This window comes from Chrysemys picta, chromosome 2 (assembly GCF_011386835.1).
Source record: "Chrysemys picta bellii isolate R12L10 chromosome 2, ASM1138683v2, whole genome shotgun sequence".
Lineage (NCBI taxonomy): Eukaryota > Metazoa > Chordata > Testudines > Emydidae > Chrysemys > Chrysemys picta.
In genome coordinates, this window is record NC_088792.1 from 170,367,485 (window position 1) to 170,379,686 (window position 12,202).

General features: G+C 45.3%; 1 protein-coding gene and 1 long non-coding RNA gene across 3 annotated transcripts in view; both read left to right on the top strand.

Moving 5' to 3' along the window:
- Nucleotides 1-3,143, top strand: part of SERPINB5 (serpin family B member 5) — a 28,234-nt gene extending 25,091 nt beyond the window's left edge. For both annotated transcript variants that reach the window (XM_065584840.1, XM_008170597.4), the window contains exon 7: nt 1,382-3,143. In XM_065584840.1, coding sequence (XP_065440912.1) covers nt 1,382-1,774 — 393 coding nt within the window. In that variant the 3' untranslated portion in view covers nt 1,775-3,143. The remainder of the gene's footprint in view (nt 1-1,381) is intronic.
- Nucleotides 1-12,202, top strand: part of LOC135981608 (uncharacterized) — a 278,320-nt gene that overhangs the window by 75,779 nt on the left and 190,339 nt on the right. The window lies entirely within an intron of this gene.

A 12,202-nucleotide genomic window follows, 5' to 3' on the forward strand; every position in this document is an offset into this window, starting at 1 on the left:
TAACTATCTTTGTGGGCATTACAGTCGTGATTATTGGGTTCTCTTATCAGCTCTGACCTGAACTTGTTCAAAGGTAAAAAAAAAAAAAGTCACTTCACTTTTCATGCCTCAGTCTCCCTCATTTGTCAAAGGGTATATACTAGTGCAGGGATCGGCAACCTTTGGGACTTGGCCCACCAGGGTAAGCCCCCGGCAGGCTGGGCCAGTTTGTTTATCTGCCGCATCTGCAGGTTCGGCTGATAGTGGCTCCCACTGGCTGCGGTTTCCTGCTCCAGGCCAATGGGGGCTGCGGGCCAAGAGATGTGCTGGCCACCGCTTCCCGCAGCCCCCATTGGCCTGGAGCGGTGAACCGCGGCCAGTTCACAGTTCAGACATTAAGGGTCAAGGAACCCCACTTACCTCTGTGCTACTCACTGTGAGTAAAGATCTCAGAATCTGGCCCTAATTGTGTTAGCACTAGCATAAGCACATGCAGTTTTGTGAGTACTATCATTTATACATGGAAGTTGTATTCAGATCATGAGACATCCTTTAATTCAAGTTCGAGATGGATTCCAATGAAATCACCTGCTCTGCACACCCCTCAGACTTTGGGCCAAATAAATTTCTGGAAACAAACACTGACTAGATTAGGGTGACCAGATAGCAAGTGTCAAAAACTGGGACAGGGGGTGGAGGGAAATAGGAGCCCATATAAAAAAAGCCCCAAATATTGGGACTGTCCTTATAAAATTGGGACATCTGGTCACCCTAATCTAGATCCAGATCAGAATTTTGAAGCTTGAGTCTGTTGTCTAGTTCAAATGAACATAAGAGTGGCCATACTGGATCAGACCAAAGGTCCATCCAGCCCAGTATCCTGTCTTCTGACAGTGGCCAATGCCACATTTCAGAGGGAATGAACAGAACAGGTCATCATCAAGTGATCCATCTCCTGTCACCCATTCCCAGCTTCTGGCAAACAGAGGCTAGTAATTCCATTGCTCGTGGGCATGGGAATCAAGAGGCCTTGGCTCACATATCAGCTTTGCTTTTTCACTTGCTATGTGGCCCTGGGCAAATCACTTAAGCGGTCCTTCACAATTTCCTTGAGGTACCTACCTCAGAGGGCTATTGTGATGATTACTCACACAGTACTTGTAATGTGCTAAGGACCAGATTATAGTCATTTAATGGAGTTACTATAGAAACCTACACCAGTGAGTTAAACCAGAGTTATATCAATGGAACTGAAATTTACCCTTCGGCATGATAATTACTATATATCAAGGGCAAGTTTAAGTCCCTTATCTTTGGTTTTTGAAGTGAGGAGGACAGTGGGGAGTGTCTTTTTCCCCCCTTAAACTGACCATTAATATGCTCCCTTGCCTTATTCTTTCAGCTTGAACAGGCGCTCACTCCTGAGACGTTAGTACAGTGGACCAATCCCAGCGTGATGGCCAATAGCAAAGTGAACGTGTTTCTTCCCAAATTTAAGGTGGAAGGGGATTATGATCTGAAGCCTGTTCTGGAAAGCTTGGGGATGACAGATATTTTTAACGAGAATGTAGCAGACTTCTCTGAAATGTCTGAGACTAAGGGCGTGGTTTTGTCACAGATCATCCATAGAGTCTCTCTGGAAGTAAATGAAGAAGGTGCTGAATTGAGAGAGGTACCAGGATATCGGATCCTGCAACACAAAGATGAATTTAAAGCTGACCATCCATTTATCTTCTTGTTTAGGCATAACAAAACCCGCAACATTATTCTTTCTGGCAGATTCTGTTCTCCTTAAATAGGGCATATCTATTGAGAAAAGCAGAATCCATTTGTTTTGATTCATATTTCTGTAAAGCTTTGCATCCTGAGTACCACCACTGAAAGGTAATCTAAGATGTTCATATATCAAACAGGCAGCACCACATACTTTTCACATGCAGCAGTCATATAAAATGATGCAATTTAACTCATTTTGTTTCACTCACCTAGAATAAGGAATTTAGCACCACACAGGAACGCTCATGTGTTTCATCAGGAAATACCCCATCTCCAGCAAACAAACATACATTCATGTTTCTCTGATGCATTTCATTTTCTAAAAGAAAATTAAATCAAAGTCCATTTTCCTGGAGGAAGGTGAATTGGAATTGCTGAGGGATCTGGAATTTCATAATGAAAGCTGGCTCAGTTTTCTATAAATTTATCTTGTGCTGTATCCAGAATCTTTCCAAAGTGTAATCCTACTTCCAAAAAAAAAAAAAAGTATTTTGACATTTGGGATAGCTTTGATCCTTCGGTTGACTGTGCACTGGCACAGTGGTGTGCTTGAGTGGAACGTTCTTGGCTTCAGTGAGACTCCATTCGGGTTGAGCAGTGTGTCTACACCGTCTGTTGGAGGACTGGGGCTGCCATCTGTAATATGGAGTTAACAATTCTTATTCACTTTCATAAACTGCAGCGATATCTAGGGAAGAAATGCGCTAGATAATAAAATAATTAATGATAATACTTACAGTTGTGACCGTAAGCGCCAGATCCTCAGCTGGCAACCTCAGTGGAGCTATGTTAATTTACACTAGCGTAGGATCTGGCCCCCGTAGCTTGGAAATTCCCTAATGATGCCCCTTAAATGATGAAATCAAGTTGGCAGTGTAAGTTAGCTAAGTGGCAGTGGGGTAGTAGTAAAAAAAAGAAGTGAAGACTGAACTCTCTATTCCCCGAATGAGAAGTGGGTAAACTCACTTTACCCTCAACTACACTACTGCTCAGTGGCAGTTCCAGCTATGAAGAGCCTATGTTGTGTATATTCTGAAAATGAAAACTGGAAATACTGAATGTACCAACCATTTGCTATGGAATGAGAACTGCCACACGTCTCAGGCTTGTGTTGCCCTATCATTTCTGACTTCAGAGTAGTCATTAAAGACGATCCCCACAGTGAATGTGATGTGTAAAAAGGAAATCCAGACATTAACAGGGATTAGATTAATATATTTAATTCCTGGTGCAAGAATGGAAAAAATGATATTTTTTTATGAACAGGGTCTTCAAGCGAAACTTAACAGCGCTGTAAGTAGGTTTAATTTCTGGCTAAGGTCTTCCTGCTGCATGTGTTCAGTATTGGTTTACCTTATACCATTCAGAATAAAGCATTATAAAAAGAAGTGTGTGTCGTCTACTTTTATACTGTTGTTCAAAGGCCAAAAATTGGTTTCTGTTATATTCATGCCCACCGTTTAATCCTGTACTATCTATATTACAGACAGATAGGATCTAGACATACTTTGGATTTATTTTTTTGTTAAAAAAATTGTTGTGTGGTCAAAACAGCAGATGAGAAAAGTGGTTACTGCATCTCCAAATATTGAGTAAGTTTTTTTAAGATATTGAGCTAAAGAAGGTTATGTGATGAATGGATGACTGGTGGGGAGAGATACATAATTAAAATGGTTGGTTAAATAGTGCCTCTCTTCCAGCTGTTCACATCAAATGTAAACTGGAGCTTTATTTGGAGTTCTGCATTTTTCTAGGAATGACTTTTCAGCAAAATGCCTGCAAAGCCTCCAAACAGAGCCAGCTCTTTGTTTTTTGCCGCCCTAAGCAAAAACAAAACAAAACAAAACAAAAAAACTGGAGTGTCGCCCCTTCAGAAGTGCTCAGGACACTGGTGCCTGGAGCCGGCCCTGTCTCCAGAGTCAGTATGTTGCAATTGGTCCTTGTCTTCTGATAGATTGTGGGATTCTGAAAATTCACCTCAGCCTCTGAGCCAAGATAACAGACCTAACATTTCTGGATCATCCTGGGAACCAATATATCAGCATTTCACTGTCAAATGTACAACACTAATGGTTCAAAATCTGCAGTAAGTCCAAACAGATGTGAACATTACAGGCAAGAGACTTCTTTTGGTACTCCTGAACTGAAAACAAAGCCAAAGGGGATTCCCAAAGCCCCTCTCAGTGGGAATGCATGTGACTCAGGCTATGTCTACACTGCCACTTATGTTGGTATAACTTATGTCGCTCAGGGGTGTGAATAAGCCCCCCCGAGTGATTTAAGTTACACCAACCTAAGCTCCAATGTGGGCAGTGCTATGTTGGAGGGAGAGCTTCTCCAACCAACATAGCTACCGTTGCTCATTGGGGGTAACTGGAGATCCCTCTCCTGTTAGCTTAGAGCAGCTCCACTACAGAGCTTACAGCAGTGCATAGGTGCAGCTGTGCCGTTGTAAGCTCTCTAGTGTAGCCATGGCCTCAGAAAATATAGGCATCTACCTTCCAGAAACAATATTTCTGCAACACAGGGGAAAACCCTGGGTCTAGTGCAGGGGTCGGCAAGGTTTGGCACGTGGCTCGCCAGGGTAAGCACACTGGCGGGCCGGGCCAGTTTATTTACCTTACCTGCTGACGTGGCAGGTTGGCCAGTGGGGACCGCGGTTCACCGTCCTGGGCCAATGGGGGCTGCGGCGCGGAATGTGCTGGCTGCGGCTTCCCGCCGCCCCCATTGGCCCGGGACGGCAAACCGCGGCCAGTGGGGGCCGCGATCGGCCAAACCTGCCGTGTCAGCAGGTAAATAAACTGGCCCAGCCCGCCAGGGTGCTTACCCTGGCGAGCCGCGTGCCAAACGTTGCCGACCCCTGGTCTAGTGGTTAGAGAGCTGGTGTGAAGACAGGAGTTCTGGGTTTTTTTCACAGCTATACCACAGACTGTGCGTAACCATGGGCAAGCCACGTAAGTCCTGTGCTTCAGTTTCTGCATCTCTAAAATGGTGGCAATAACCCTACTTATGTTGCTAAGTGTATCTAGAGACTACATAGGGCTCGTAGGTGCTACCATAATACATAGCCATCACAGCGGGAAATGAGGGATGGCAAACATTTAGTAGAATCCTTGTCTGGGCCTACAGAAAGGGAAATAGTTCACTTCCCAGCAGCCTGCAAATATCTCTCTCCTTCTGAATGGATGTTCTCAATGACAATCAGCTAACACTGCAATAAAGTGAGGAACAACTAAGGGTATGACTACACTGCAATAAAAATCCTGCAGTTCTAGCATCCTGTGAGGAGGGAGGGTCCCTGAACTTGGGCTGCCGCCAAAGCCTGAACATTTACACTGCAATCAAACAGCCCCGCAGCCTGAGTCTCAAAAGCCCAAGTGAGCTGGCACAAGCCAGCGATGGTGTCTAATTGCAGTGTAGACATACTCCAACTGGCTAATCCTTTTGGTGAAGCGATCTTGTGACCAGGAAACCCAGAGCAATAATTATTTTGGCTACAACTATTCCAAAATCCTTTTTTCATGCCTCCTGCCAGTTTCAGAATAACAGTGTGTGAAAATATTCTATTTGGTGAGTAAGGCCCAGTTCCACAAAGTGATTTAGGCTCCTAACTTCCACAGATGTCAATGGAAGTTAGGAGCCTAAATATCTAAATATTCACTTGCCGCAACTTGCTTGCTGTTTGAATTAGAAATAGAACGTCACACACATGCTCCTCCCATTACAATTAGAAATCAAGGCTTCTCAGACCTAATGCCACCCCACTGTGAGCTATTATCTGACCTCACCACCTAACCAGGATTGGGCTTGGACAGTATTTGATAGGAAATCTCATAAGAAACACTTCTGGCAGGTATTGCAGAAAGTGCTGTTGCTGATTCAATAGGTGGTGTGATGTCCTTGGAGACACAGTGGAGTGCCAAAGGGCGCAGCTGAAGATGGAATTGTGATGAATTTCATCTACTGCAAGTCCATGGAACTGATTGGTTTGCTCACTGATACCAAGCACTGTTTCATCGTACACATCTTCAATCTCTATGTAGACCTCATTACCACAGTGCCTGATACCTCACAGTCTTTATGCTCACAACACCCTTGTGAGGTGGGGAAGTGCTATTATCCCCATTTTACAGATGGGGAAAGTGAGGCACAGAAACTAAGTGACTCACCTAAGACCCTTCATGAAGCCCGTGGCAGAGCAGGAACTGGAATGCAGCTTTCCCAAGCCCTAAACTAGTGCTCTACAGTACTGAACTATCCTGCTTCTCCACATAATTCCTTCACATAACTCAGGAAAGAGGAAACATCACTTACCAGACAAGGAAACTCTTTACACTTTATTCTTAAAAAACCTGAGTGTAGTACAACAGCCCAGCGTGTGGAAAAGAGTATTTTGCACAAAGAGAGGAAATTACTTAGCACAACAGCTTTTCTGCCCCAGGAAAACTTTCTGAAACTATTTGCCTAACTGGAACGCATTAGGTGTGCAAAGTGAAGCATCTTAATGAGTCAGGGATAATAGTAGTCATTCTCAGGGATAGTCTGGCAGTGCCTAGGGAGGGCCTGTACTCCAGCTGAGACAGAGACGTCCCAACCAAGCACCACACTAATGGTATATGTCGGCGGTTTTCACACTTTTTTTCTGGCGACCCAGTTGAAGAAAATTGTTGATGCCTGCGACCCAACAGAGCTGGGGATGAGGGGTTTGAAGTGTGGGAGGGGCTCAGGGCTGGGGCAGAGGGTTGAGGTTGCGGGGGTGAGGGCTGCAGGGTGGGGCTGGGAATGAGAGGTTCAGAGTATGTGGGGGGCTCTGGGCTAGGGCAGGGAGTTGGGGTGCAGGAGGGAGTCAGGGCTCTGGGCTGGGGGGAAGCTCTGGAGTGGGGCCGGGGATGAGGGGCTTTGGGTGCAGGAAGCTGCTCTGGATTGGGCTGGGGCAGGGGATTGGGGCACGGGCTTACTTTGGACGGCTCCCAGTCAGCGGTGCAGCGGGGGTGCTAAGGCAGGCTTCCTGCTCTCCTGGCACCTCAGACTGCACTGCACCCCGGAAGTGGTCAGCAGCAGCTCTGGCTCTCGCCCACAGGTTCCCAGCCAATGGGAGTGCGGAACCGGTGCTCGGGATGGGGCAGCGCATGGAGCCCCGTGGCCCCCCTGCCTGGGAGCCGGACCTGCTGCTGGCCCCTTCCGGGGCACTGCGCGGTGTCAGAACAGGTAGGGACTAGCCTGCCTTAGCCGGATAGCACTGACCAGAGCCACCGCAACCCAGTGCCTTACGTTTGGCGACCCAGTACTGGGTCGCAACCCGCAGTTTGAAAACCACTGGTATATATAACCCTTCTGCCTGGTGGAGTTGGCAGCAACGAAGGTCGGGTTCTATATCTAGAGGTCCCTCTTAACAACATAATACACAACTGGCTTGAGTCCCCACCCAGTAATCTGGGAAAAATACACACCACCCCTGAGTGCCTCTAAAAGGCCATACTTCCTCTCTCACAAGCAGTCTGTGTATGGAAAAGAAAACTTTTAAAGAGAAAGGGAAAGGAACCCAGCATTAATTTGAGAAAATGCCACAAGCATGATTCAGAAGCATATAACCATAAGCAAAACTCCCACCCAAGAGTAGGCTGGGTAATGTCCTTTGCCTCAGTTTCTCACAGTGCAGTGTGAAAGTCTGACAAACTAATGTTCTCTTACCAAGCCGTTCCCCTCTCCCTCCACCGCAGCCCACTCACAGTTGTGGTCCTTGGCCAGCGATGACTCAGAGTTTAGAGACGCATTTATGTGAAATCACCTCCTGCCCAAACAGGAGGGAAGGCATCAAGCAATGCCTCAGCTGCTGCTTCCGTGCCATCGTTCACATCACATCATTGACCTCCACACTGTCATTCACTACTGCATCATTGTTTCCTCCATCACTGTGCCATTGTTCACTCCACTGCTGTTAGCTGCTTAGCCATCACTTTCTCCGCTGCCACCAGCCTCCCTACTACAACCTCTGGAGGTTCTTGAGATCCCACCACTTAACACAGCTCTCTGATTTCAGCAAAGGCCACACCACCAGGTACAAACACCTGTCCCTACACCTCTCTCACTTTTACTGGGATTTGGCCTCCCTATCCCCTGCTTAGCAAGTGCAGTTCAGTTGAGGGTGAACCCTTCAACCAGGGCAGGTCAAGCACAGCCTTCTGCCCCAACTCACATACCAAGGACAACAACCGTTCATCACTCCTGCACTCAACACCAAAGTGACTTGCAATCCAACACCAGTCAAAAGTGATCATTTGGGCAAATCTGCTCCATGATGCTGAGCACCTAGGCAGAGTAGGCGTGTCTATGCAAACAAGGTTGGTTCCTAAAGTCTTTTTCCCCAGCTCATCACTAGATGTCAGGGGAGAGCTCATTCAGACCCTGCTTACACATAGTTTGTATAAGCAAGGAGTCAGATAACCAACACAGGATGTATTCCAGGACAAAAATGCGTGCTAGGCTGGAGTGCAATGTAAATATAGGTAGTGCAATGATAAGAAAAGGCTTAGCAGAACATTGCCTTTATCATTAATAAAGAAACAACTGTTAGATTATTCAGAGTAAAGGTTAAACTCAAAAGAACCCAAACATTTGAAATATGGAATCCACAGTTAAAGTCAGTTGTAACTCTGCCCCATAGTGACATCAGCCATCCAGCTTTTCCTTTGTTCCTGATGACCCTACTGCCTAAGTTGTGTTATTTTTGTACCAAGGATTTTTCCTAAGGGCTTTAAGAAGTTTACAGCCTACTTCTTTTGAAAAGCAGCAGATGGTTTCTTCTCTTTTCCTCTGCTTTCATATTTGCCTCCACTTTTTTGGGGTCACCCTGTGGAATCATATTGTTTTCTCCCTTCCTTTGCTTCTTCTGTTTCTGTCTGTTTCCCTGCTCCATGTTGCTTTCCTTCCATCTTTTTGCGGTTTCTCTCTTTCCCTCCTTCTAAAATTCTCCCTGAGGGTCTTCCCACAGGTTGCTATTTGTATCACCATAGCACCTAGGAGCCTTAGTCATGGACCAGCATCCCATTGTGCTAGGTGCACAAACAGAACAAAAACATGGTCCGGGACCCAAAGAGTTTACAAACTAAGTAAGAGCGTATGTCTTCCTGCTCTGAATTTCTTTGCTCCTCCTTCTCCTCCCCCAACTTCTCCCAGCATCTACTCCCTTTACTCTCCAATTCCTGGGGCTCTCTGGAGACCCCAGGGGTGGAGGGAGGAAACCTGTGATGATACACAAAGATGCTTCATGGATCCTGTTTTATGTTCTCCAGCCCACTCTTAAATTTGATTCTCCCCTAAAAAGTGATTTCAAGTGACCTCTCAGTTCCATATCCAGATGGCTCACTGATTACCACATCTGATTTTCTCAGTTTGCAAGTAAAGGGATTATTGTTTTCACCAGCTGCCAGCAAACTCACCCCAAGATCCAAGAGTCATGCTGAGTTCTTTTCATCTTGTGCACCACACCCAATCATATAGATTCTGCTGAATGTGCCCTCAGCTACACCCATATGCAAACAAAGACATTCATGGCAATGGAGCTGCACTCAGACATTATTGAAGGCAGAAATGGATCTGCAGAGTTTTTATTCCTGGTGATGCTGCACAAGATGGGAAGAACGCACCTGGCTGGTGACTATGTGGGGCTGACAAGAAGAGAAACAAATAAACAAACCACCACCATCATTGTATTTGCTCTGCCACGGAGTGAGCATTTGGAAGTCAGAGAAAAGCCTCCTGTTGAATGGGCTTTAAATCAAGTCCCAAGTGGGCAAGACTCCCTCTTGTAAGCTTTACCAGCTGCTGCTCACTGACCGGAATCTGACTGGAAGGCCCGTGTTCCAGCAGAAAGTTAGCTCAGGTCCTGATGTTGTTCATTAGGTTGTAAGGTCCTTAGAGCAGGGACCATGTGTGTTTGGCACCTAACACAACAGGTCTCTGACTGGGTCTTTTTGGTTATACAGTAATATCAATCTGTTGGCGTTTTATCTCCGAGGTGAAATCCTGGCTCCACTAAGTCAATGGCAAAACCCACATTGACCTCAGTAGAGTCAGGATGTCACCCACTGTGTCCAGGCCAAATTTCTAAACTGGGTAGTTCCAGTCTGCCTCCCTAAATTCTGCAAATTAATTTGGATAAGATGTTGTATAGAGTTGCATCCATCTCTTCTTTCTATTAAAAAGATTAGCAGCATATGACTGAAAAATGACGTGACACGCTGCTTTGAGGAATTATACATCATAGGTTCCAGAACTCATTTCATGTTTTATGAAATGTGCAATTATGCTCATTGTGAAAAGTTTGCAACTCTCCTTGTACTCAGCTTCTCCTTCTTTCTCTCAAGCCCCAGGCTGGCTTTAGGGGGCAATGTTTAAGGGGTATCCAAAAACAGCCCAAAATTAATAATGCAAAGCTAGACTCTCCTCCACCTGCTCCCCTATTGATTCCACAAACTTTTTTATTTCCCTGCTTTCATGGCCATGATACTCTGGTTATCTGGGCTCTTGATTCTCCACTGCCCATCGACAAAAAGGATTCACAACACATGCAAAATATAATTAAAAGAGAAAAGTTTGTATTCTTGTTTTTCCTTTTCCTACCCGATTTCTTTGGTTCCTTCTTTCTGTTCCTTTTACATAACATTTTTCTTATTTCATGGCCATTCTCTTTTTTCTTGCTATATTTCTCTATTTTGTCCTCTTATACTAGTTTACTTCGAGTCTCTCCCTATTCCTTTTCTTTTTCTCACCCCATGCGCATCTCTCTTTCTCCTTTGGGCCTCTTTCACTGCCCATTCTTTCCACCTAATTCCTTCTGTCATCGAGTCTCCTATACCTTTTCCCCTTGTCCCCTCCATCAGTTTTCCCCTTTCCTCATTACATTCCCAACATTCCCCTATCTCCTTCCCTTTTTCTTCATAGTCCACATTTCCTCCCTGGCCCTCATACTAACCCTATTTTGTCCATTAATCTATCCACTGCTTCTTAAACACATCCCCTCAGCTCTCCCAATTCTCTAACCCTGTTTTGTCTGAATCCTCTACTCTGAAACTTCTTTTCCCCCTCAATACCGCCTTGCTATCCTTCAGCCTTTGTCCTTTTCCTGCAACAGCTGCCATCTCTCCCCATAAAGTCTACATACATTTTCCCAGGTCCTCCCCAAACAATCTTCTCATGACATTCCCCACAAACTCCTTCCCTTCCTTTACCTGTCTGCAGATCTACACGATAGCAGCAGCAAAGTTAGTGATTGCTCAGGTTTGAAATTCTGGCAGTTTCCTTCTAGAGATGGGCTTCTAGAAAGCCATGGGAAAGGGAATGTTTGCCCTTCTACCAGCCATCACCTGTTGCTCCATTGTTGGCCCCCACCTCAGTAAATCTTGGAAGTCCAGTTGCCTGTGCTGGGTGCTTGATAGCTGAACTGCCTCTCCAGTGAGCGTCCTCAAACCTTTTGTAGCTGCAGGATGGGTTTGTGGCTCTGCTGAGGAGAAACTAGCTGCACTTGTTGTATGTCCAGAATCTCAGAGGACTGTGCTGGCCCATGTGACCAGTGGAGGGGACCTTATAAATTGGATGTCCTTAAAGTCAGTCTTGGCTAATTACCTGCCATGTTCCACTACAGAGTTGGCTGTTCTTGAGTGGTGGAATGTACAATGTTCTCACTCACTGGGATAGCCGTAGATAAGACGGTAGTCAGCAGAAGTATGCAGAGGAGCTGTCATTGGCACCCATCAGATTTTTCTTTCCCTTTTCTAATGTTGCTAATGGAGTCGGGGAGAATCAGGTTTTGTTGCAGGGGGAGCTACAACTCAGAAAAAATGTCCAGCTTTTAGAAACACACCCGAGCTGCCACTCCTGATCTATTTTTACTTGTAACTAAGATTTAAAAGCTGTCCTGACTTTGGATTTTTTTTTTTTATTGTTCAAGGAGGCAATTTTCTCTTCTTGATTAAAATCTTAATACAAATCAAAACTAACTTTCTGTATTATCTTCAAATAAAATAAAATACAATAAAATAAAATAAAAAGAGAGATGGCCCTAGGCAATGGAAAAGTAACACATCTCAATTGTTTCCTCTATTACTGCAATTAGACTGAATTCCAAGCAAGGAGTCTCTGAAGATAATACCACCCTCAGGCCTCAACCGTGAAATGAGCTCTCCCTGGACAGATTTCTGTGCACATGCAGAGCCCCCTTGACTTCAAAGGGGTGTCCCCGAGAGCTCCAACTTCACCGAGCTCATTGCAGGTCTGAATCCTGAGTTTCAATGTGAAGAGTATCTTGGTTTTGTGATCAGGAGATATTGGCAACAGATATAGACTGTTAAACTTGTCAGGCAAAACAGTCAAAATAAAACTCTAATTGCAGATAGTTGGACACTATGTTCCTGCAAAACGCTGCAAGAAACTACAAGATGATGGGACT